The 27,731-nt window shown below is 34.7% G+C and overlaps 2 protein-coding genes across 4 annotated transcripts; both read right to left on the bottom strand.

Moving 5' to 3' along the window:
• Window positions 1–27,731, bottom strand: LOC126691926 (alpha carbonic anhydrase 7-like). 3 transcript variants are annotated; one of them, XM_050387265.1, is made up of 9 exons: window positions 27,614–27,731; window positions 3,374–3,516; window positions 3,039–3,256; window positions 2,244–2,350; window positions 2,038–2,152; window positions 1,106–1,270; window positions 957–1,010; window positions 711–822; window positions 1–108 (listed from the first exon to the last, which is right to left on the bottom strand). In XM_050387265.1, the coding sequence occupies exons 2-8, from the start codon at window positions 3,456–3,458 to the stop codon at window positions 733–735; spliced, it is 834 nt and encodes a 277-aa protein (XP_050243222.1). In that variant the 5' UTR covers window positions 3,459–3,516; window positions 27,614–27,731; the 3' UTR covers window positions 1–108; window positions 711–732. The 3 variants fall into 3 exon arrangements, with proteins under 3 accessions (XP_050243222.1, XP_050243221.1, XP_050243220.1); XM_050387264.1 differs by lacking the exon at window positions 27,614–27,731 and having other exon boundaries at window positions 1–94; window positions 701–822; window positions 3,374–3,560; XM_050387263.1 differs by lacking the exon at window positions 27,614–27,731 and having other exon boundaries at window positions 3,374–3,560.
• LOC126691928 (alpha carbonic anhydrase 7-like) lies at window positions 22,508–27,620 on the bottom strand. The gene is made up of 7 exons (XM_050387267.1): window positions 27,471–27,620; window positions 27,136–27,353; window positions 24,631–24,737; window positions 24,429–24,543; window positions 23,021–23,185; window positions 22,873–22,926; window positions 22,508–22,738 (listed from the first exon to the last, which is right to left on the bottom strand). The coding sequence occupies exons 1-7, from the start codon at window positions 27,553–27,555 to the stop codon at window positions 22,649–22,651; spliced, it is 834 nt and encodes a 277-aa protein (XP_050243224.1). The 5' UTR covers window positions 27,556–27,620; the 3' UTR covers window positions 22,508–22,648.

The following is a 27,731-nucleotide window of genomic DNA, read 5'->3' as shown; positions in this document are numbered from 1 at the left end:
TAACAAATGAAATAATTATATAGTTTCCACATCATAGTCTACATTCAAAGTCTATGGACTTTATCCCCTCCCCAAAAATAAATAAATAAATAAATAAAGCTCAGAAGCAGGGGCGGCTTGATGCATTTGGGGGCCTAAGGCGAAGATTGATCATCTTATTTAGATGCAAAATTACTACTAATTAACATGAACTACATAGACTTTTTTATTTTTTTGAATTTTTAAGACAAAAAAAATTTGACAAAATTTTTCATACTTGTTGGTGTGGTAGATTGATAGTGGTAAGTAAAACAGTGGTGTTAGTGGTAGATTTAGATGAAAACTAGTAAAAGTTTGCTAATTAAACTCTTATTATTATTCTTTTTTTTTTAGAAGTGCAACATTCACAATATTTTTTACAACAAATCCCAGATTTTAAACTGCTTTTTGTTTTTTATTTGAAAATATCAGTATAATTATTTTTTTGCCATCAACAATAGGCTATAATAACTTGCTACTTAGCATTAGTTGTAAAAGTGTTGTGAAAAATATTGTGGACGACGTTGCATTTTTCTCTATTTTTTTATTTGTTTTTCATCTAATAAAAAAAATTATTTTATTTATTGATTATAAATAATCTTATTGGTTAAAATTTAGGGGCCTTTTTTTTACTTGGGGCCTTAGGCGGTTGCATTTTTTGCTCCACCATAGAGCCGGCCCTGCTCAGAAGCTCGAACTCTATGATATACATATTTAGTTTCTCGTGCTTGTTGGGTTTGGGCCGTAGAGTTGGATCTCCCTATTATGGAGTTGTTGGATTGGTCTTGCATTCTTCTCAGCATACTGCAGTAAGTTGTAAAAGTTAAAAAACCTTGATTTCTTATTTTGCACAGTAGCTAAACCAATGCCTAAACAATTATCTTTTCACTTGGATTTTGCCATAAATTATAAAACAAGAACAATGTTTGGTTACTTACATCATGGACAGCCACTCTAAGCGATTTCACTTGCTCCCTTGAGACCGTCCTTATCTAAAGGTAGTTTTCAAATACAATTAAGGGTTAAAAAAAAGAATAAAAGGAGCATAGGAAAGGAATGAGAGTAACAATGTTTAACAAGGGTATACCTTTTTATTTATTGTCCAAATAACACCTTCTGTGCATGGAGGAACAGTGAGTGAGCCCATATATCTATAGTACTTCTTGCCACCCATCTTTATTTCTCTTGGATCAATCACCCCCATATTTCTTTCATCTTTTTTATCAGTCATGGACAATATGTTTCTCATCAACTGAAATTCAAAATGAGTAACATGTTAGACAACAATTTTGGAGAGAGAGGATGAACATTTATTTATGTGGACAAGGACTTAGGAGTTGTGACCAAATTCTATGTGGTATGAGAATAAAATGGCAGGGTGCTAATAATACAACAGTATCAATTGTGTTAAATTCTGTAATAGTATGATATTGACCATTAATTCGGACCTTGATCTATCTTGTGGTCATATTAGCTGACTTAGTGAAAGGATTTCCTATATATCTTAGCACTTTCTTTCATAATTTGATGACAGTGATGACAATGTAAGTTCACGTGCTTGTTTTATGACCATCGAAGCTACAAACTCATTTGGGAGGAAAATGCATTGACATTCAGTCAGTGTGTAGCAAAATTTCAGCTTGTTCACATGGCAAGAACAGTGTTGTTTGGTAACGACTTACAAAGTTACTTTTGTGGAAGTTTTTGGAGTTGTTTTTATTTATAAGAAAAGTTAATGAATGCCATCTGCAACTTTATTAATAAATCTTTTTAGAAAAAATTTTAATGAGAGAAAAAAATAATTAATATTTTCACAATATTTTTAATTTTTTATAAAAAATAAAAAATACTATAAAAACTTTCTTAAAATAATTTAATAACGATTAATCTTATGACACTAATTAACAATAACCCTTTATTCTATAATTTCATTTTTTAACCTTGAGTGCCTAGTGCAACGGGTTGTGTAAACAAATGAAAAAAGTAGTTGAAAATTTTCTTGTGGGAGAGAATCTACACCTTTGAGAGGAAATCATCGTGGTGACCAATCTTGTAAAAGAGTCCAACAACAGCAATCTTATTTGTCACGTTGGGATCTCGTGCTAAGTGAACCATGTGTAGCTCTAAGTCATACCTAACAAAGAAAAAAAATACATATTAAGTTGTTGAACAACATGGAGCATTGACACATACGAGAGAGAGAGAGAGAGAGAGAGAGAAAGGACCTCCTGCCATTGATGGAGTGCTCAGAAGGTGAGTGCCAATGGCCTTGGTCGAGAAAGTAATCAGTGCCGTTGATTTGTATTGATCCTGCATCTCCTTCCCACTTTAACTGCACCAATGACATTTAAAGTGTATTTAATTATATAGTACTAACTAACAAACAAAATATGATCGGAAAGCTATATAATGACACGCCCAAGTAAAGTACAATATTTTTAATGTGGAGTTCATAAAAAAAAAATAATAATAATAATGTGGAAATTGAACTAATTATATAAAAAATGGCAAATCATATCTAATAATTTATAAATTTAATAATTAAGAAAACTGGCAAACGGAAATGTACAGCTATCTACTGGCAAACTGGCAAATCATCTGTCTAAATTGAAGTGATGGGAGTGGGACCAAGCTAATAAGATAACACGTTTTTGAGGTTTTTCTTTGTAAGATTCATAAAACACCAATGAGTCATGGCCCTACCAATTTTTGTCCTTTCATATTTGGAGACATGTTAGGATGGAATCAAGACCAAGACTTCATCGAGTCTTTTTTTTTTTGGCTTTTGTTTTTTGTTAACTTTGGAGTGATAATGGAACAAAAGGAAATAAAAATTATCTCTTTGAAATATCGATGGAAAACCAATGTCAAAAAAATTTCTAAAGTTCAAGAAGATGCAAAAGGCAATTCATTTGTAATGGAAACATGCATATTAGATGTGTGTGTGTGTGGAGGTGTATTAAGCTAAGAGAAGTAATCCTAGACAAAATTGATGAAGTTGTGCAGTTTTGATTCCTTACCGAAATATCATGGCCTCTGTTCTTGACAGTGGCATTACAAGGCTTGTAGTTCCTCTTCAGGTCCATTAACTTGGGGATCACTTTCACTCTCTTACTAGACAAATCTATGGGAGATTGCATACTTCCATTCTTGCAAGCTTCCCAATCTTTATTTAAATCTCCCCAATGACCCGGGCCCTTCTCGCTTCCTTGTAGATAATCAAACTCTCTCTCATCCTCTGCACCATATTATCATTCATATATTAAAATCCACAGCTAGCTACAAAGTAAATAGAAATAGAAACAAAAACAAGGAAGAACAAGCATGAATATAGTGTATGTCTTTTCTGAATTACCAACTTCTTGTGCTGTAGTTGATTTGATAAGAATGGCAAAGAATACAAAGCTTGCTACAAAGATCAGTTTGCTTGGATTCGTCATGTCTTGTATGGTGTGTGCACGTAGTAGCCAAAAGGAGTTTCAAGATAAGAAGTAGGAGGTGGGAAACTTGAATATTTTTCTATGAAGTAATGGTCTCTAGTTATAGGATGGGCATGTAGAGATGGAAAGAACAGTAAAATCTGCAAGTTTCGGATTCAGATTATTCCCAAGTGTGAACATGACTTTATAAATAAATAAGACACGGTAAAAAGGAAGGTTCCCAAAGTTTGAAAGCTAAACTTGAGGGCAAAAAATAAAGAAGTTGAAGAACAAAAAGGACAGGTGGTGAAAAAAATCTACTACAAAAATCACATGGAGTATTTATTTATTTATTTATTTTTTTTGAGAAAGATCACATGGAGTATTTTATTGTTAAATATAAGACCTATATATTGAATAGCGACTGATATGCGTGTATTTAGTATTTACCTACTCTCATGCCGATTTCTTGTTATTTAATTTGACTACTTAAGTTCTCAAAAAAAAATAATAATAATAATAATAATAATTTGACTACTTAGAGTTGTTTGTGTTAACAATAATTTAAAGTTCTAAGCTAAGGCCAAAATTTAGTTTTTTAGAACTTTTTATTTAAATATTAATTCATCCATGTGAAAAGCGAAAATTTAACCTCCAATGTTTTTTTTAATTACAAATTTACAATTCAACCATGTAATGTATTGACTGATTAATGCATCAAAAAAAAAATCTTCTTTTTTTTCACTTGGCTTTTGCCATAAATTATAAAATAAATACAAAGTTTGGTTTCTTACATCATGGACCGCCACTCTAAGCGATTTCACTTGCTCCCTTGAGACAGTCCTTATCTAAAGGTAGTTTTCAGATACAATTAAGGGTTAAAAATAAATAAATAAAATAAAAATAAAAGGAGCATACGAAAGGAATGAGAATAATAATGTTTAACAAGGGTATACCTTTTTATTTATTGTCCAAATAACACCTTCTGCGCATCATGGAGGAACAGTGAGTGAGCCCATATATCTATAGTACTTCTTGCCACCCATCTTTATTTCCCTTGGATCAATCACCCCCATATTTCTTTCATCTTTTTTATCAGTCATGGACAATATGTTACTCATCAACTGAAATTCAAAATGAGTAACATGTTAGACAACAATTTTGGAGAGAGAGGATAAACATCTATTAATGTGGACAAGGGCTTAGGAGTTGTGACCATATTCTATGTGGTATGAGAATAAAATGGCAAGGTGATAAAAATTCAACAGTATCAATTGTGTTATATTCTGTACGTAATAGTATGATATTGACGGATTGACCATTAATCCGAAGACCTTGATCTATCTTGTGGTCATATTAGCTGACTTACTGAGAGAATTTCCTATCTTAGCACTTTCTTTCATAATTTGATGACAGTGATGACAATGTAATTTCACGTGCTTGTTTTATGACCATCGAAGCTACAAAACTCATCTGGGAGGAAAATGCATTGACATTCTGCTAGTGTGTAGCAAAATTTCAGCTTGTTCAGATGGCAAGAACAGTGTTGTCTGGTAACGACTTACAAAGTAACTTTTAACGGTGACTTTGAATTAGTGCTTCCACAAGTCTCGCTTAATAGAAGTTTTTGGAGTTGTTCTTACTTATGAGAAAAGTTAATGAATGCTTCCTAGACCTTTATTAATAAATCATTTTAGAAAAAATTTTAATGAGAAAAGGAATATTAGTATTGAGCTATAATGACAACGAATATTAGTATATTACTAAGGGTTCAGGGCATATATTAACCATCTATTTTGATAAAATTTTTATGAAGAAAAAAAAAAATGTCAAAATAGTTAATTACCTTTTCATTTTTCTATAAAAAAAAAAATTTAAATGATTTACCTATTTATACTCTAAAAGCACATGTTAGTAAAACTCTATTACTAATGGGTAGTTTGTGCTATACACGATGTGGGGCACAATAGTTTGTGGGCTCGGCCCGCTCGCTTATGGGGAGTCCACAGGTCCCAAACTGAAGGAGGCCAGGGCCCAAGCTCAAAAATAGTAAGCCCAAAGTGGCCCGAAGATACAGCCGAGGACAGCTTAGTCCTCGGCAGACCCAAAGTCTCATTGATGAAAGTGGCATACAAGCAAACTTAAAAGATCAGAAAATATCTCGGGGAAATTGTCCTTAATACCCTTCATTGATATGACATTGCACCTAACAGAACCTGATTTTTAGGCTTTATTAACAATCCCCAACAATTCTGGGATTAGATTGACGGGACAAATATCAGTACTGGAAAAATTGACCCTACACGTGGACGAGGGACAACAAACGTAGGCTAATATAAAAGGAAAGGTAAACTAATTAGGGGAGGGAGTCCCATCTCACTTCCTGGGAAAAACTCCAGGGATGAGAATGACCGGACAATATAAGTACACCACCACGAAAAACCTCCCGCCGGGTAAACGGAGAAAGGCATTAGTGCTGCTCGGACATGACCCGAGGAGTCCAATCCTTCGAGTTACAAAGTTGTAGAGCTTGGATATCCAGGCTGAAGCCTTTTCTTATCTGAATTTCCCTAAAGTCCGGTTTGGACCAATGCCCCGTGACCAGACGCCAGCCTTTTAAGCCCACTCTCTACAAATCTTATTGTGGGGGATCCTTCACGTGCGAGCCCAACGTAATCGTTGGGCCGTTTGAGAATCGTGTCCCTACAATTGGCGCCGTCTGTGGGAAGGCTTGCGCGTTGGCACGGGTGGCGCATGAGTCAGCTCTCTAGCAAGCAGAGATTCGCAAGTCTTTCCCATCTCCGGCGACGTGCAGTTGTTGCTCCGCCATGAGCTTCTGCTAGGGGCTACGCCTTGCACTGCTAACGGCGCGGGCAGCTCTAGGGGCTTCCGGCCTCAAGCCAACTCTTCCCCCCTGGCCTAGGGGCTAACCTTCGAAAAATAAATAAGTATAGAGAAAAAACTACTTAAAAAGAAATCTTACAAGTTTTGGACAGAACCAAGGCCTTGTATGGTCCTCGGACCCAAGCCTATGGGGAAACCAAGTACAAAAAAGAAATCTTACAAGTTTTGGACAGAACCAAGGCCTTGTATGGTCCTCGGACCCAAGCCTATGGGGAAACCAAGTACAAAAAAGAAATCTTACAAGTTTTGGACAGAACCAAGGCCTTGTATGGTCCTCGAACCCAAGCCTATGGGGAAACCAAGTACAAAAAAGAAATCTTACAAGTTTTGGACAGAACCAAGGCCTTGTATGGTCCTCGGACCCAAGCCTATGGGGAAATCAAGTACAAAAAAGAAATCTTACAAGTTTTGGACAGAACCAAGGCCTTGTATGGTCCTCGGACCCAAGCCTATGGGGAAACCAAGTACAAAAAAGAAATCTTACAAGTTTTGGACAGAACCAAGGCCTTGTATGGTCCTCGGACCCAAGCCTATGGGGAAACCAAGTACAAAAAAGAAATCTTACAAGTTTTGGACAGAACCAAGGCCTTGTATGGTCCTCGGACCCAAGCCTATGGGGAAACCAAGTACAAAAAAGAAATCTTACAAGTTTTGGACAGAACCAAGGCCTTGTATGGTCCTCGGACCCAAACCTATGGGGAAACCAAGTACACAAAAGCACAATCGGAAGTTCCCTGCTTCCCAGTCGACTGCTCGGATGGATTATTTAGAGATCATCAGCCTTGGATGGTATTCACGCGCTTATCACAGAATATCCAACTGTTATCCCGGTTAGTTTCCTAAGTTTGATTTACTATGAATTATCGATATAATGCCTGGTAGTATTGGTAAATTGGAGTTAGTTAAATTATGTTTCAAGCTATTTTGCTCTAAATATTCTTGAAGAAACGCACACATAGGGCACACTCATTCACGAAGTAGTGTTGTCAAAGAAACAGTATTCAAAACAAGTAAAGAAATTTCCATTCTTACTAAAACAAAGAAATAGTACAGCGTACAATGAAAAGCTGGAATCAATTTGTGTCAAAGCTCACTACATAACCAAAAAGAAAGGAAGATACAAGAGAATAAAATAAAGCTGAGGAAGTAGATCAGAGGAGAGGTTGGCTACAGCTCCAAGATCTTGTTCTTCCTCAATGCTTTCACATGCCCACAACTCAAACAGCAAAAGAGACCCAACTTGAGCCTGACACCGCTGAAGGAAAGGTGCAGGGAGTTGGAAGTTGAGGGGCTTTCTCTAAATATTCGCCTGCCGCAAAGCAGAGGCGCTGATGGCGGAAAATCTTTCTTTTGCCACACCAAAATTCTGGCATGGACAGAACCTGCTTCGGATTTTGACTAAAAGAGGGAGAGACACCCTTCCCCCTCGGTCGAAATGGAGTATTCTCCTGAACTTATGCTTCCTGTGCCCATACCTTACCATTTTGAGTCTCATGAGGACACGGTGCTTCTGCGGCGGAGAGAATTCTTTCTTCCCAACCCTCGCCTTAAACATGTTATGCTAAGGGAGGATAGCACCAGATATGGGATTTATGATGTGGGAGAAAACTAAAGGATTGGTGCGTATATAAAACAACTCTCTCTCCCTCCTATTTATTTGAAAAGACAAGGTGGTGGCAGTCAACTCACGCGGCGTCCCAAGGAACGCTACGGACAAAATGGTTCTGGCTCAACTTCCAACGTCAACTGCAACCACAAGATTAAAGAAGCCTCGTAAAGGCGCACCTCGATCATTGGGACGTCAGAGAGTACTGCGTGGCCAGAGGTTGCAGAAATATCTCTTAATTCGTGGGGTAATTGAATTCGCGGCCCAGGCCCGCTTTGCGTGAAGGCCCAGGGACTGTGGCCCACGCCGAGAAATAGCCGTTGCCGAGGACAACCCCTGCTCGGCGCCTCGGGAAATGCCTGATGAAAGGGAGAATTTGAACTCAAAGAGTCTTGGACAGAACCTAGGACTTGCATGGTCCTCGGACTCAAGCCTATGGGGAAACCAAGTACTAAACAAATAAAAAAATAAAAAAAATAAAAAAATAATAAGTCTTGGACAGAACCTAGGACTTGCATGGTCCTTGGACTCAAGCCTATGGGGAAACCAAGTGCTGAGAAAAAAAAAAAAAAAGTCTTGGACAGAACCTAGGACTTGCATGGTCCTCGGACCCAAGCCTAGGGGGAAACCAGGAACATAAAAGAAGAAAAAACATAAGTCTTGGACAGAACCTAGGACTTGCATGGTCCTCGGACTCTAGCCTATGGGGAAACCAAGTACCTAAAAGAAAAAGCATAAGTCCTAAACAAAACCCAGGCTGTGCGAAGTCCTCGGACTCAGGCCTCTTGGGAAACCAACTACTCGGATGGAGAAGTTTCTCGGCTTAAATACTGGAAAAGGTTAAGGCCAGTGTGTAAAGAAGATGGCGAAACGACCTGATGATCGTCAGCCTAAGGAAACTGTTCATCGGGAGGGTGACATGTCCTCGGATAACTACTTCTTACACCTTATCGAGCACTTAGTCCCCATCTCGGCTAATTTTAAGGTAAGTCTCGTTCCTCACCGGTCGGATCGTTATGTTGAATAATAATTTTGTTAAAGTTATTGTGGCGTCTTTTTATTAGCGAGTATTTGGGCCTTAGTTATCATTGATTCAAATGCTATACTGTTGTACTGAGCAGTGCTTGCAAATTTATTAAAACATATAAACAGAACATACGAAATAGAATAACAATAACTTTTATTAATACGAAAAATTATTACAACGTACAAGGGAGGGCTTAAACAAGCCTATACAAAAAATGAACTGCCGAAGCAGTAATAACATCCGTAATACAGATAAGTAAACAGTCAGGTGTCCTTTAAACTCGCCTTCAAAGTCTCTCTAAAATCTCTGCCTCAGTACTGCTCATATCAGGAGAAGAACCTTATATAGAAAAGATGAAGGAGAAGGAAGAAGAATTGGAACACATGGAAGCACTTCAGCAAGCTCTTGTCGCTGAGGAGTGCCAAGGAAAAAGAAGATGCAGGACATGAGCAGAAGATGGAGGAGATGAATGAAGAAGATGGAGGACATGAGTAAGAAGGAGGAGAAGAAGAGGGAATAAATGAAAAGAAAAAGAAATGAGCAAAAGAGGGAAAAGGGGGAATCAAAGGATGGCGCCAGTGAACAAAGAGAGGAAGAAGCAAGGGCATTTAGTCCCTGCCTCAATCCTAACTCTTAGCACACTGGAGCCATATTAGGTATGCTCATGAGAGAGCGGGTGGAGATGATAATGGAGGTTTTCGACTCAGTCACACCGGAAGTGGGATGTGACGAGTCCCTGCTTCGGATTTTGGCTAAAAGAATGGGGAGGCAAATCTTGAGTCTCCGCCACCCTTGCCCCGACCGAGCCATCTCAAGTTTTGTTAGGACATGGCGTTTCTGGGAGAGGAAGGGTTTATTCATGGCTGACTACTATGGTGGATGTATTATTGGATGGGGAATAACCAGATGGAAGAAGTGAACTTTGAGAAGGGCCTGAGGGGTTCAGATATGAGAAAATCGTCTTTTGTCTTCTCTCTTTATATAGGGAGCGAAGAAAAGGGTATATAACACGTTCAGATCCCCAGGGAAATCTATAAAGAAGAACGCGCCGTTTCGTTCTCCCACGTCATCAGTAACCGTTAGATCTGGGAGGTCTCGTAAATGGGAAGATATTAAAGGCACGCTTCAGATAACCAAACGGCATAATGGCAACGTGCGCAAATTGAGGGAAACGTCTTGTAGACCGGCGCATTCCTCGGGGAGGTGAAGAGTCGCCAACATGGATCAAGGGCAGAATTGAATGAACCGCAATAAAGGCTTGATGTTACCAAAACCCACCTTTCCAACCAAGACGTTGGACAGCAGGGTTTTGAGGGGCTAATGTGGGGCACAATAGTTTGTGGGCTCGGCCCGCTCGCTTATGGGGAGTCCACAGGTCCCAAACTGAAGGAGGCCAGGGCCCAAGCTCAAAAATAGTAAGCCCAAAGTGGCCCGAAGATACAGCCGAGGACAGCTTAGTCCTCGGCAGACCCAAAGTCTCATTGATGAAAGTGGCATACAAGCAAACTTAAAAGATCAGAAAATATCTCGGGGAAACTGTCCTTAATACCCTTCATTGATATGACATTGCACCTAACAGAACCTGATTTTTAGGCTTTATTAACAATCCCCAACAATTCTGGGATTAGATTGACGGGACAAATATCAGTCCTGGAAAAATTGACCCTACACGTGGACGAGGGACAACAAACGTAGGCTAATATAAAAGGAAAGGTAAACTAATTAGAGGAGGGAGTCTCATCTCACTTCCTGGGAAAAACACCAGGGATGAGAATGACCGGACAATATAAGTACACCACCACGAAAAACCTCCCGCCGGGTAAACGGAGAAAGGCATTAGTGCTGCTCGAACATGACCCGAGGAGTCCAATCCTTCGAGTTACAAAGTTGTAAAGCTTGGATATCCAGGCTGAAGCCTTTTCTTATCTGAATTTCCCTAAAGTCCGGTTTGGACCAATGCCCTGTGACCAGACGCCAGCCTTTTAAGCCCACTCTCTACAAATCTTATTGTGGGGGATCCTTCACGTGCGAGCCCAACGTAATCGTTGGGCCGTTTGAGAATCGTGTCCCTACACAATCGTAGAGGACTGAAATGAACGAAAGCAAAGTTAGAGAATTGAAATGAGTTCTGAAGAAACATAGATGGTGTGTTTTGCATATTAGCCTTTTTTTTTTTCCTTCTTAATGTTGACCCCCTTTTTTATATCAATTTTGATTCTAGTTTTATCTTTTAAATTTAAAACTATGGATATTCCTATGGTGGGGTTTTATTTTAAAATTTGTCATGTGATCTATGGAGAACACGGTATCATGACATATCTTGATAATTAGGATATGAGTCTAAACACGAGGTTTGACATTTGCTAGATTAAGTTTTCTTCTCTACCAAAAGAGTGTGGTCATATTGGATTTTTGTTCATGAAGTTTATGCTAATTACTAAAATAGAACATATATTTTTTGTTTTTGTTTTTGTTTTTGATAATAACTACAACATTGATCTGAAGGATAGTATCAAAACGCAAATAATACAAGGAGATTTTTTTTAGAACCACTAAGCCTACCATTTATCTAATTAACTTCTACAAAAAAGTTTCTTCTAAATCTCTACATATTACAAGGGTTTAGAATTTTTTGGGTCACAACTTTGGTCTCTCAAAACGTGCTATTCCCAGCCATAATCTACTTATTACTTACACTCAAACTTCCTATAAACTATTTTAATTAGAAATAGCGCGTTGAGAGTAAGTATAGGAAGCTTAAAAGTAAGTATAGGATCACAAAAAAATGTATAGGAAGTTTTTTGAAGGTAACTTTGTCAAGCTTCCTATGCTTACTCTCAACGCGCCATTGGGTCCGTCCTTGCCACAAACCCACCCAAACTCACCTATTTGACACCTGTCCCTCTCCTCAAAAAAAAATTTTTTATTTTTTTTATTTTTTATAAATTTTCAAATGGACCTATAATGGCATTTATAAACGCCACTATAGGCCCATGAATATAGGGATGTGTATAGATCGGATTGAATTGGGTCTGAGATATTTTTTCAACCCAATCCAACATTTTCATATTGAGAAATCTTTAATCTAGCTCAATCCACGAAAATTATAAAAACTAATGCAACCCATCCTATAGGGATCAAATTGTCAAAGCCTTAAAAAAAATTGAGTTTTTTTTAAACTTTTTTTTTTTTTTTTTTTTTTGATAACATAAGAAATCTTTGTTAAAAAGATCCCTTTAAACTCATCTTTAATTAGTAACTGAAACCTACAAGCAACTCATGTGACCCCACCCACCATACTAGTTGACAGGTAATTTAGGTGCATACACTCCTAATGGACTATGAAATTTATGCTCGTGCCTAGGAGCAAACTATTTAAACTCACTATTCAATAAAAAAAATTAAGATTTACACAAATAGACCTAATATTCTGTAAATCCAACTTCATCAAAATTAAATCTCAAAATACCAAAATATATTAAACTAAAAAATTTAAACAAAGCCTCAAAATCTAATATAAATCAATCTAACAAATTCAAAATACATACAATTCTTAAATTATTAATAGCGTGTGGGTTGGGTTGGTTTAATAGGGATGAAAATTGTGCTAATTTAAACCCAACCCAAGCTTCAAAAAAATAATAATAATACAAAACAAAAATAAAATAAAAAATTTAGAACCCAACCCAACCCCCCAAAAGACCAATTCAAAATGTCCGGTTGAGTTGAGTTGGGCTAGTTTTGTCTAGTTGGTGAGTTGAATACACATGCAATACATCTCAAATGATAAAAAACAATGCTTGGGACATGATTTTTCTCAAAACTTGGTAAGGTTGTAAAGTTATGCTTGTTGCAATATTACTCTCACATATATAGACCCATCCTAACAAATTTTTATTGTGCATCAATCATATCATGTCATCTCATCGATTGTGAAAAAACAATTTCTTTGATAGCTAATCACTTCACTCCATTTTTTTTAATGCACTTTTTAGTCATCAAATACCATTGCTAATTTCATGGCAAAACTAATTTCTTGTTTTGGAAATGGCAAAAATATTAGCCTTAATCCAGTACTCCTCTAACTCTCTTTCTCTCGAAACAGACTCAAGTTTTCAGTCTCCCATAGTCCCATTAATTTCTAGGACCCATTTTTTGAAGCCTTACGTAGAAGTGTTTGAGTTCTATTTTTTGAACTCTAATTAGATTGAGAAGAAAAGCTTTGCCACTATTACTTAAATATGATTTGAAACTATTCTTTGATAGTTAAGTTGCCAGGCCACACTAGCCCAGCCCAGCCCAACCTATTTAAACAAATTAGCCTAGCCTAACTTGACTTGTTTCACCATTTCAAACATTCTTTTGGTAGAGCCATTTCAGACAACACAATTAGGGTTTGGGGAAGGAAATTGGTAAGGGTCAGAGGAAGCCTCCAGTTTACTTTCTGAGGGGAAAGAAGAGACCTGTGGACGACAAGGATGTCTATAAGTGCACTCACTGCAAAGCTAGCTTCCAAGGAAAATCTAAACACGATGAGCATCAGAACAAGTGCCGAATGAGGGTATGTATTTTGGGGTTTATTACTTTATTAAAATAGCCTTCAGTTTAATTTTGTCCTAGCTAACCACCTCATGCACCACGACTAGCCTCACGTCCTCCACCCCAACGTCAAGCTTCCTATACTTACTCTCAATTTACATGGCACTAGATCAACTATGCAAACAAACTATCACTGCCCACAATCGAACATAGCCGACTACCTATACTCCACAATTAACCACTGCCAATCATAATTGACCACTATAGACAACATGGACAACCAATACATCACATTCAACCACTACCAACCACCAATTATCGTCAATCTCTCACCCTCAACCAAAATTCTTTTCAATGGCTTCAATTAAATTGAAACCCTACTTATTGAATCACAAAAATACCCTATACTTCAAATAAATAAACAAAATACTAGGGCCTATGATGTTCTTGATGACACTATGATATGAAAGCCTCTTCAAATAAAAGTCTCATCGCACGTGGGAAGAACGTGTGATGAGGCTAGTTATTTTTAAATAATTCTCCTTTACACCTGTCATTCTATTATATATATAGATGCTTCAGCTTTTGAACTATGCGTCATTTCATTTCATATCGTAATTATAAATGATAAATAATCTTTTCAAAATAAAGAATATAAATGATAAATATTGTCATTTCAACCAAAAAAAATTATTAATAAATTTCATTTCAAATATCTTCTAAATTTCATACAAATTTTGGGCTAGGGGGGCCTGGACCCCCTTAGGCCCCCTTCTAGGTCCATCCCTAACCACATGTCTTTTTTGGGTCACAACTTTATCATAACTCTGGTCTCTCAAAACTTGTTATTTCTAGCCATAAATTACTTACTACTTACTCTCAAACTTCCTATAAATTACTTACTCTAGAAATAGCGCGTTGAAAGTAAGTATAGGAAGTTTGAGAGTAAGTATAGGAAGGTTTTTTTTTTTTTCTTAAAAAAAAAAAGTATAGGAAGCTTTTTGAAGGTAACGTTGTCAAACTTCATATACTTACTCTCAATGCGCTATTGGGTCCCCTACTAGGTCCGTACCTATCTCAAAGCCACCCAAACCCGCTTATTTGACACCCCCCTCCCTCTCCCCAAAAACACAGAACACAAATTTTTGAATCTCTGTATCGCAAGGGATAGGGTGTTGACTTCCATTGATTTATCTTGCTCTTGTATGGGATAGAATTCAAGTAAGGTATAGTTGGTTTTGATTGGCCTTAAATAGGTTGGGCTTAAAGTTGGTTTTTATCCACTCTATTGTGATAGATTTTACTATCATGCCAAAACATCATTTAATTTTTGGGGTAAAAAAGATTCCAACTTAGGTCTTGCTTGTTCCACAACAAAAAGATTTTACTAATTGAGCTAATTAAAATCCATTTACTAATAACTTGATAACTTGGTCTTGGTTATTGTGAGGGGTTTTTTCTTGGTTTCTTCTAGTCATTAATAACTTGATTATTTTTAGATAATAGTAGATAGAAACAACGCTCGTAAGGAGTCCTATTGAAACCAAGAAATATAGACCTACCTACCATCATATAAGGGAAAATACTTTTCTTTTTCTACAATGAAAAGCAAACACATGACAAAGAAAAAAGAAATATGAAGATTACTTCTTTTTTTGGATAACTCATAAAGGAACTATTGTGACATCAATTGTCTTTTAGTAGCTAAGTGATTAAACATAAGTAGATTATATTTGTTTTAATTTTCTATGGTATATTCACAGTTAAATCTCAATGAACATTGATTCTAAAAAAAACACACAAAAAAATCTCAATCTGATTCCAAAAGAAGTTATCCTTATGTTTGAATATAAAATCTAAAAGATGTTTGGGATGGGTGTATTTTGTATTTCTTTAACTAAATGGGCACAAAATTACTTAAGGATAAAAGGTTATGTATAATTCAATTTAGAATCCACGAGTGCTTTATAACACATGAAACATTCCCATTCATGCTTCAAGAAGAAAACAAAGATAAATCACACTAGCTTTGGAAAGATAAGTTTATCAAGGATACTGTTGAAAGCTATAAAGGCATTTGCCCTTCTTAGTTGAGGATTAACTTGGGCCTTGGCCTGGGAAAAACATGGGCCGTTTTGTTTGTGTTACCCCAATAGTTGCATACATGAAACTAGTTCAAAATGCAAGGTAGATCATATTTATGGTTTCAATTTCCAATCAGAAACAGAATTGAGTTGCAAAGCACAGCACAATCTAAAATTGTATAACAAGAACATTTGATTAGGTTTGTATTTTGACGTTAAGGGGAGAGAGACAGAGAGCTCACGATTTTTTTATTTTATTTTATTTTTAAGGAAGAGCTCACGAATGTTTTTGGTTTAGAAATTTAGTTTTTCTATTATTTATTTAAATTTTAGATTTTAGATGGATATTTAGTGGGTATTAGTAAGTTTATTCATTAAGACCCATTTAATTAAGTTACCTAGCAAGTCTTTATTTACCCAAATATTCAAATAAGTTGGGTTAAAAATTTATCCAAATTAAGTGGGTAATGGATAAATTGAAAAATCTCAACCCCATTTCAGTCAAGTTGGATTTACAATATTACAACTATTTGTTGCCCCCTATCTAAAAATTCTAAATAGTTGTACCACTATACACAAATTATTATATCAATATTATACCATTAGACTATTTTTTATTTTTATTTTAGATTAATTGAAATAATGTATAAAAGTGAGATAGAGATAATGTCCTAATTTTTAGGATAATTCTCTACGTGAGAATCAATAACAGTTTGAAAGCCAAAAACTTAGGATTAAAAAAAAATTTGTAAATTACTCTTTTAACAGGGGTTTTTTTTTTTTAATTTAAAATTATTTAACTAAAAGATAAGGGCATTTTAGAGACTTTGAGAATTTGTGTGATGATATTTTAGTATGCAAAATGATGAAACCCACGTAAGAAACCATGTTATTAAAAATATAGATGAAGTATCAAACCAAATGCATTTAATTAGTAAAAAATTCAAATAATTTTGTCCCAACTTGGTCAAGAAACAAGATAAATTTGAAGGGTAAATTGCAAAACACTCATGAAGTTTAGGGTTATATGAATTTCACACTCTAATGGTTCAAAATTTGTGTAGGGACAAAGTTTGGAGCTCAAGCCCAAATGTATGGAATCTTGGTCCAATAAGTCCAATACAATGAATTTTGTAGATTATGGGTCAAAGAATTAGGACTAGATAAGTTGGGCAACGGCTACCATGAAGTTAAGAATCAATTAAATACAGATAAAAGTTATTATGACCCGAGGACCTTTGGTCCGAGAAGACCAAATATTGACGTATATATAGATCACAATATTAGGATTGTTGAGCATGCTACAATATTCTCTCTTACTCTTTTTCTGCCTCCCTTTCTTCATGGGGCTCTTTTACATTATATAGCTCCTTCCTGATCATCTAGGCTATACACTTGTTGATCACCTAGATCCCCACTTGAGTACCCATCCCATCAAACACCCCTTTCAGCCCTCTGTGAGTTGCGACAGTCAAGGCAACACTGTTTAGGGGTCTTCTCCACATTAATGCGACCAGAAAAGTAGCTGCAGTGCATTTAATGTGGTGGTGGTAGCTTTTCCTTAAATATTTTGAGTTTTCTTCCCTCTCACATGTTCAGAAGGCGCACTTCAACTGCTTGAGTATATATTTGGTTTGCATTTGTCGTGTCCGAAGAGGAGTTTCTCTTCGGACCTTCTTCCCTTTGTCTCCCACTAATGAGACTTATAATGTAGATCATCTAAAACGTGTTTCTCTCCTCGGACTTGTTAGTGTCCTCGGACAAGGTCCAAGGCCTAACATATTATTTTGGGCCCTAGCCCCCACGATTTGGATTTGACCCTCTAACATTGCATTGCATTTTTTTTTTTTTTTTTAGAACCATTCATGAGTTTTTGGCTAATGTGTCTGTTAAGTGACACATTAGCTTGCCACATGGATTTTTTTTTTTTTTTGATGGGCCCACATGGACTAATTGATCTAATAAAAATACGTTATCTATTACACTATTCGATATAATTAGACAATTTTAAAAAATCTTTGAGAAATAGAAGTAAATCTAAAAGTCTATTAAATTAATTAAATAAAATTTTTAACTATTATCCCGTGAACAAATGGGATATTCTCCTCTGAAAGAAAATCTTAACAAACACTCAAAGAAAAAAAAAATAGTCCCAAATCAAACCAAACACCAAGAACATATATGGACTTAAATCTTTCACATAAACACAAAATTATCATTTAAAACACATAAAATTACATAAATTAAAAACGCAATTGCAAAAAATCACAGCATTTTCTCAGCATCTAAACAGGAATTTATCCTCTTTACTTTCAAAAACATGAGTCAGGCATGCGATGATGTGTAGCTGTGGCTTGGGCGAAGCATGCGAGCAGTAGCAGCAGCTGTTGGACGAATAACACAGAAGTGTCTCAACTCTCAAGTAGATCGGCATGGGAGGCAGCCATTCCATACTTCACTACCAACCCATGAACTTACTTCCCTTCCAAAAGTAAATTTAAACTGAACGGGTTCCACATAAGCATCACAAACCATTTAAACGAACAACAACAAGGCCCCAAGTGGTTCACTATCGTCATTGCTCTCGGCAAGAGCTCTGATTAATGATTATAGTGTTCCAAGAAAAGCAATTTGGTTGGGGCATTTGGTCGAACACCTTCGTACGTATTATATACACTGTGATTGGAAAGCACACAGAATCTAAGGACTTAGACGGCAGCCAGAGGTAGTGGATTTGGGCAGTTTGATCGTATGGGCATGGACTTTATTCAAGTCTTCGATGGTTTTGCAGAGTGTGATGTTTGAGAAGAGTGAGCATGGGTGAGATGGTGCCATATTGGGCTGCTGGGCTTGTATGTTGTGGAATTCATGGATCAGAGGTTGAGAAGAGACTTGTTTGTTACTGGGTTGTTTTCATTAGATCTGAGTACATATCACATATACAATTATATCCAAACCCAGATAATTTTTTTATAGTTAACCAAACCCATATTTGAATGTAAATAGGAGAATTCCTGTTTTTATGCTGAGAAAATGATGTAATTTTTTGTAATTGTGTTTTTAATTTATGTAATTTTGTGTTTGTGTGAGAAATTTAGGTCTAGATGTGTTTGTGCTGCTGGGTTTGATTCGAGACTAATTTTTCATTTGAATGTTTGTTTGTAAAGAAAATTTGATTTTCTTGGGAAAATTTTGAATGCTCAGAATTTTCCTTGGGGGAATATCCAATTTCTTCATGTGATAAAATTTTTAAAAAGAATAATGTTAGAAATACAAATTATTTTTATAAAAAATTTTATAAGCTGCTGATGTGGTTAGTGATTTTTTTGTTTTTGTTTTTTTGAGGTGAGTGTGGTTAATGATTATTAGTAAATGAAAATGTAATATTAATGGTAGGTCTAAATGAAAACCAATAAGAGATTGGTCATATCAATATTTTGTAAAAATATTGTAAAATAGTTTATATCTGTAGTATTACTCTTTTAAAAATTAAAAAGTAAATTTAGTAGATGTTAAAGATTTTGTAAATTACTTAATTATATTGAATAGTGTAGCACACGTGGCGTACTTCTATTCGATCAATTAATCTGTGTGACAAGCTAATATGTCACTTAACGGACACATCAACAAAAAACTAATAGAGGGTGTAATTAATAATTATCAAAACAATATGTAATGTAAGGGAGTCAAATCCAAATTTTAAAATTTTAGAATATGAAATCCAAATACTCCCAAATTTAAGAGGTGTATTTTGTAATTTACCCAACTCACTTAGGAAAAAAAAAATCATAAACTAAATTTTCTATTTTATTAAATTAGGAAGAGGAGATAGATGAGTGACTAAAAAAAAACCTATAATATATATTAAACATAAGTTGGTTGAGTCGGGTTAGGTAAATTTGTCAATCTACTAACCCGAACCCAACCCAACCTAAGCCTCCCCTTGATGCCAAAAAATTTAATGAGTTGGATCAATTTTGGCGAATTGGCTAGTCGAACGAGGGTAAATATAGTTATTTTGAACCCTATTTTTTAAAATATTAGATACACATATGCAATTTTTAGTTCTGAGTACTGCTCATTTGGACTTATTGAGTATTAACCTCTTAGTCCACTCACTGAAATGGAACATATATGGTCTACAACCTTGACTCCTGGGCTTGGCCCAGTCACACCTTTTACTAACCCTCGTGGACTTTACTATACAGGTCATTGTACTAATCGAACCAAACATGCAATCTTGTACTTTGTTGTTTTGAACTCATGGCAAGCCGAAGTGGCTCAATGAGTGCATCGAGCTATAATGATTACGAATATTAGTATATTATTAATTGGTTCAAATTTTTTCCTTTACATAAATTTCATAAGAAATATGGTATTATCAAATGATCGCATTTCTTTGCTTAATACAAGTTTACATTTGAACCAAGTTAAATAACAACTAAGTTGAAATTCTCATTCTTTAGTGAGTTCACCTTCTATTAAAGGCTTTCCTTTTTCATTATTATTTACCCAAATAGTTAGTAAACACTTTCAAACACATAAACAAATGTATACTTATGCAATTTATATATAAATTTTCAAATATATATATATATATATATATGCAGCAACAATTTTTTTTTAAATCCAAGACCTTAGTTTTTTCCATGATCAAAATCCATTTTCCAATTAATCAATATGAACAAAAGAAAATCAAGGAGAGAGAGAGAGAGAGAGAGAGAGAGAGAGAGAGAGAGAGAGAGAGATAAATAATAAAAACAATATTAAGAGAAAGTATGTATTTTAATGAAAATGCTCACTATGTATTCGTTTGGATACAATGTTTGGCATTCAACGTCTACATTTCACTTTTTTTCTTTTTTCTTTTTTTGAGAAGAGCGTTTCACGTTTCCAATGGATTCCGTGCATTATTCACAAGACCCACAAACATCTTTTTTAAGCAAAATTTTCATTAAAAATGGGTCACACGACACTGTTCACATATTTAAAAATTATTTTGTTACAGTATTTTCAGTTTTCAACGATATCCAAATGGATCTTATATTCATTTTTAGAGAGATAATAATAATAACAATAACAATAACAATAACAATTATAATAATAATAATAACTACACCATTGTGGACACCTAAAAAAACTTTTGAGACTGATTATATAGGTAAATTAACCCAAAAATCCCAAAACTTGTCATGAAACCCATAGTACTGTTAAAAAAAATACTTATAATTGCTCATATTTTTGAGTATATATGCTTATAATCTTTCTTTGATATATTGTTGCGTATATAAATACTTTAAATAAAATAATACTTTAAAAAAAATTGTTGAATTAAAAAAAAATATATATATATATATAGAAAAAGAACTCAATGATATATATATATATATATATATATTTTTTTTTTTTGAGAAGATTATATATTTTAATTTATCAAATAGATTTCATATAAAAGAGGAAAGAGAAAAAAATTTAACAACTTAGTTACAACTTTGAAGTCAATATAAAATGTGTAGTTGGTAATTGTGGGGATAAAAGAACCGAGTAGAAGTATTGGACTGTGGGCCATGCTCGAAAATGCAGAGGTGCCCGAGAATGCTCAAATAGTAAGATAAGGATGTGGATTGATGGGCCGAGGACAATGACTAATAACAACGAACAGGTGATGCTTCCCGAGGAGGCAAACTTCCCTTAAGAGGCGTTGTGGGAGGCTGGAGCCCGGCCACCCAGATAATACTGTGCAGGAGGCAGCCAAACTTTAGAAAATAAGTTTCAAAGAAAGGAGTCAACAATGAACTAAGAAATATTTGAGAAAAAAGCTACTACCACCACATTAAATGGTCTGCACCTAACCATTTGGCCGCATTAATGTGGAAGTGATGCCTGAACAGTGACTTTAGACTTATAGCTATATATAAATATTTCAAGAAGGTTCTAATAGGACAAGCATCCATAAAATTAGCTACATGATCAACAAGTGGAGGGTTAAGATGGGAGAAGGAGGAGGAGTATAAAAGGGAAATGATTCCTTTACATGAAGGATCATTTGAAAAAGAATGAAAGAACAAGGAAAGGACAGAGTGTAATGAAGGACTCTGAACATTTGTAAAAGTCTGAAATATATACATAAGAACATAACTTTCTTGGACTTGACCGAGGAGTGTTTTTCTCTTCAAACTTTACTTCTCAATCATTGTAATACTAGACCAACTCATTGTGACTTACTTTTGACTCATTTAGTCTTCATTTACTAAACTCACTCTCTTACAAATCTATTGTGGTGGGCTTGTTGGGCCATTGTTCCTATCTATTGGACCTTGGGTCAATTTGTGCACTTACAATATGCAATTGTGAAGCAAACAGAGAGTCAAATTTAAATCTTAAAAAATGGAGAGGAAGGGATAAATAAATTAGATGGTGCGCCCACATACTATTCTTAGATAAGCAGGATGAGGCTCCATGCCATGCCTTTTTTGGGTGATGTTTTGTTAAAGGAAAATTTATGGCGCACAAGATACCCTCTCTAAAGTTAAAGTGGGTGGTTCTAACAGGTTTGTTTTTATGTGTGGATGGTGGATTGGGTTTTGACTGGTAATGATCAAAGGTAAGAAATGATTGTCTCGACGTGGAAGATTCAATAGATTTGATAATTGAACCCCTATAAGATGTGGTGGAAGTTATATGAGAGTTGTTATGTTGATTTCCTATTTGGTGATATAATTTTCTCTATCATGTTTGCTTATTGAAAATATCCATAAGAAGGAGATATTCAACCATTACAGCACCCACCTAACCAAACATTTCTATTATGACCTTAATGGAAAGCCCTCGTTAGATTTGTAACCAAATTAGCTTCAACTGTTCATCGTTACTCCATGCATGCTTGTTTCAGTCATTCTAGGTGTAGGAATTCAAAAATAACAAATGAAATAATTATATAGTTTCCACATCATAGTCTACATTCAAAGTCTAAGGACTTTATCCCCTCCCCAAAAAAAAAATATAAATAAATAAATAAAGCTCAGAAGCTCGAACTTTATGATATACATATTTAGTTTCTCGTGCTTGTTGGGTTTGGGCCGTAGAGTTGGATCTCCCTATTATTGAGTTGTTGGACTGGTCTTGCATTCTTCCCAGCATACTGCAGTAAGTTGTAAAAGTTAAAAAACCTTGATTGCTTATTTTGCTCAGTAGCTAAACCAATGCCTAAACAATTATCTTTTCACTTGGCTTTTGCCATAAATTATAAAACGAGAACAATGTTTGGTTACTTACATCATGGACAGCCACTCTAAGCGATTTCGCTTGCTCCCTTGAGACCGTCCTTATCTAAAGGCAGTTTTCAAATACAATTAAGGGTTAAAAAAAGAATAAAAGGAGCATAGGAAAGGAATGAAAGTAACAATGTTTTACTAGGGTATACCTTTTTATTTATTGTCCAAATAACACCTTCTGTGCATGGAGGAACAGTGAGTGAGCCCATATATCTATAGTACTTCTTGCCACCCATCTTTATTTCTCTTGGATCAATCACCCCCATATTTCTTTCATCTTTTTTATCAGTCATGGACAATATGTTTCTCATCAACTGAAATTCAAAATGAGTAACATGTTAGACAACAATTTTGGAGAGAGAGGATAAACATTTATTAATGTGGACAAGGACTTAGGAGTTGTGACCAAATTCTATGTGGTATGAGAATAAAATGGCAAGGTGCTAAAAATTCAACAGTATCAATTGTGTTAAATTCTGTAATAGTATGATATTGACCATTAATTCGAAGACCTTGATCTATCTTGTGGTCATATTAGCTGACTTAGTGAGAGAATTTCCTATATATCTTAGCACTTTCTTTCATAGTTTGATGACAGTGATGATAATGTAATTTCACGTGCTTGTTTTATGACCATCGAAGCTACAAAACTCATTTGGGAGGAAAATGCATTGACATTCAGTCAGTGTGTAGCAAAATTTCAGCTTGTTCAGATGGCAAGAACAGTATTGTTTGGTAACGACTTACAAAGTAACTTTTTACGGCGACTTTGAATTAGTACTTCCACAAGTCTCGCTTAATAGAAGTTTTTGGAGTTGTTTTTATTTATTTGAAAAGTTAATGAATGCCTTCTGGACCTTTAGTAATAAATCATTTTAGAAAACTTTTTAACAAGAAAAGGAAAAAAAAGTAATTAAGAGTATGTTTGTTTTTTTTCTTTATTTTTTGTTTTCAAAAATAATTTTCTATTTTTGAAACTAAAAAACTTTTTTAACAATCTAAAATTGACAAAAAATAAAAACTGTTCTTAAAATTTAATTTGTAAAGGAAACTAAAAACATGCAAAATATTATTTTCAGTTTCTAATTTTTAAAAGTTAATGAAAAAACACATTTAATATAATGAATCTGTCACATTTAATAAGTTAACATTAAAGTTCAAATTCCAGTAACAACATATTTTAGTATTTTCTATTTTTTCTTCAAAAAACTATTTTTTTTAATTTCAATTAATCAAACATATTTTTTATTTTAAAAATACAAAAAAAAATTATTTTTTCTTTATATTCCAAAAACAAGTTTTTAAAAATAAAAAACTAATATTGTTACCAAACATAACCTAATATTTTCACAACATTTTCAATTTCTCATAAAAAAAATAAAAAATACTATAAAAACTTTCTTAAAATAATTTATTAACTATTATTCTTATGACACTAATTAACAATGACCCTCTATTTTGTAATTTCCTTTTTTAACCTTGAGTGCCTAGTGCAACGGGTTGTGTAAACAAATGAAAAAGGTAGTTGAAAATTTTCTTGTGGGAGAGAATCTGCACCTTTGAGAGGAAATCATCGTGGTGACCAATCTTGTAAAAGAGTCCAACAACAGCAATCTTATTTGTCACGTTGGGATCTCGTGCTAAGTGAACCATGTGTAGCTCCAAGTCATACCTAACATAGAAAAAAAAATTTCATATTAAGTTGTTAAACAACATGGAACATTGACAAATACGAGAGAGAGAGAGAGAGAGAGAGGACCTCCTGCCATTGATGGAGTGTTCAGAAGGTGAGTGCCAATGGCCTTGGTCGAGAAAGTAATCAGTGCCGTTGATTTGTATTGATCCTGCATCAGCATCCCACTTTAACTGCACCAATGACATTTAAAGTGTATTTAATTATATAGTACTAACTCAAACAAAATATGATCGGAAAGCTATATAATTACACGCCCAATTAAAGGACAATATTTTGTACACCAAAAAAAAAAGTACAATATTTTTAACGTGAAGTTCATCAAAAAAAAAAAGTGGAAATTGAACTAATTATGAGCCCGTTTGGATAGGCTGTTCACAGAACCTTAACGCGCGTTTTAGACAAAACGTGATTTGCCAAATCGTTTGGCTCCACAAAATCAGCACGTTTGCGTTTTCAAAATTCAGATTTTTCACGTTTACAAAACACTGCAAAGGTTTGCCTTTTCAGAGACGCAGATGGGCTAACCGCTATTTTTTTCTTCAGAAAATAAAAATATCGCCAATACCATAAGAAATACCAGCTTTATCCCTTCCCCCATGTATACCGTACCGGAACCTTGGCCGGTACAGGAATGCTAATAATTCGTTCCGGTTTAAATACCGGCCGTACCAGAGTCATTCCGGCGATACCGAAGCGAATACCGAATTTTGGAAACTGGATTTCTAAGAAATTGAAGGTCTTTGAAGAAGAATAAAAATCGAAGAAGCAGTTGAGGCTTTTGTGAATCTTTGAAAAAAAAAATCACCTGTCGTTGCAGATCAATCAAGCTGCTGCTTCTTCTCACTTCCCTGATGCTACCTCATAAACTTCTTCTCTTTCTTTTACTTCTAGCAACTTCCTTCTATCCCACTTTTTCTTTTTCTTTGTTTTATCCGGCTGTGAATCTCAATGCAAAATTTTGAAACTTGTGGTCAGTAATGGGAGAGAAAGAAAAGTCTTCAAGTTCACTTTTTACCCATCCAAATGGACATGTCATTCACGTGGCCTGGTGTATTTTTTATTCCCTTTAACTGTATTATGGTATTACTCTTTAACTCAAAAAAAAAAAAAGTACAATAGTATATATATACTGGTTATCAAAAATATATATATTATAATAAACTATATATTCTGTACATTAGTTAAATAGTATCAGATAGTTGTCAACAATGATCGTTATTAGCTCATTGCTGCTCAGAGATTTTGGGAAAAAAACTTTACCATTGTTGGTAGAAGTATAGATTCTTTGATGAGGTTGATAAAAAAAAAAAAAAAATGACAACCTTGAATACTCACTTTTTTGAAACCATATGGATAACTTAATAACAACCCGAAGGGCCAAAGGGAGTAACATAATTAGTTAGGGACATTTGCCTCATGAAGTGGAGGTCACTACTGTTCCTCTTCTTTGGGGCCAAAACTTGTTTATCTTAAAAAAAAAATAGATGACTTAATGATAACATTATCTACCTTCATTTTCAAGTTTCAACTCTTTGTCAATGACTTTGATGAGCTCTACTTATTTCATGATCTTAAATTTGTTTTAATACTTGTTTGATTCCCTTGAGTTATACCAATTAGCTCTGCTTATTTTTTTTAGTAATTATTTTAATATAATTATTTTCTTAATCATTTTAATATCTTCCTCTTGACGGTTTTTTTTTTCAATTTTAAATTATATAAATTTCTCTCCATGATTCCAACAACGATAACACCATTATTGTTATTATTATTAATGTAATTGTCAGGCTTAATTACATATTTTTAAAAATAATTAAAAAAACACTAATTAAAAGAAAAATGACAAAATAACCTTAACAAAATAGTTAAGTCCTTTTTTGGAATTTACACTCCAAACAGCCATTCTTAAAACAGCTTATCCAAATGCTTAATGTAGTTTTAAAAATAAAAAACGCATATTTTCACATTTTTACCAAACGCTTATCTGTGGTTTTTAAAATGATGTTTTCAAAACGCACGTTTTAAAAACGCTCATTTTAAAAACGCACCTTTATGAACAGCCTATCCAAACAGGCCCTATATAAAAATATAGCAAATCATATCTAATAATTTATAAATTTAATAATTAAAAAACTGGCAAACGGAAATGTACAGCTATCTACTGGCAAACTGGCAAATCATCTGTCTAAATTGAAGTGATGGGAGTGGGACCAAGCTAATAAGACACCAATGAGTCATGCCCTACCAATTTTTGTCCTTTCATATTTGGAGAAATGTTAGGATGGTATCAAGACCAAGACTTCTTCGAGTCTCTTTTTTTTTTTTTTTGGCTTTTGTTTTTTGTTAACTTTGGAGTGATAATGGAACAAAAGGAAATAAAAATTATCTCTTTGAAATATCGATGGAAAACCAATGTCAAAAAAATTTCTAAAGTTCAAGAAGATGCAAAAGGCAATTCATTTGTGATGGAAACATGCATATTAGATGTGTGTGTGTGTGGAGGTGTATTAAGCTAAGAGAAGTAATCCTAGACAAGATTGATAAGGTTGTGCAGTTTTGATTCCTTACCGAAATATCATGGCCTCTGTTCTTGACAGTGGCATTACAAGGCTTGTAGTTTCTCTTCAGGTCCATTAACTTGGGGATCACTTTCACTCTCTTACTAGACAAATCTATGGGAGATTGCATACTTCCATTCTTGCAAGCTTCCCAATCTTTATTTAAATCTCCCCAATGACCCGGGCCCTTCTCGCTTCCTTGTAGATAATCAAACTCTCTCTCATCCTCTGCACCATATTATCATTCATATATTAAAATCCACAGCTAGCTACAAAGTAAATAGAAATAGAAACAAAAACAAGGAAGAACAAGCATGAATATAGTGTATGTCTTTTCTGAATTACCAACTTCTTGTGCTGTAGTTGATTTGATAAGAATGGCAAAGAATACAAAGCTTGCTACAAAGATCAGTTTGCTTGGATTCTTCATGTCTTGTATGGTGTGTTCACGTAGTAGCCAAAAGGAGTTTCAAAATAAGAAGTAGGAGGTGGGAAACTTGAATATTTTTCTATGAAATAATGGTCTCTAGTTATAGGGTATATATAACCAAACAAAGAATAGGATGGGCATGTAGAGATGGAAAGAAAAGTAAAATCTGCAAGTTT

This window comes from Quercus robur, chromosome 7, assembly GCF_932294415.1.
Source record: "Quercus robur chromosome 7, dhQueRobu3.1, whole genome shotgun sequence".
NCBI lineage: Eukaryota > Viridiplantae > Streptophyta > Magnoliopsida > Fagales > Fagaceae > Quercus > Quercus robur.
This window is presented reverse-complemented; position numbering and strand designations above follow the sequence as displayed.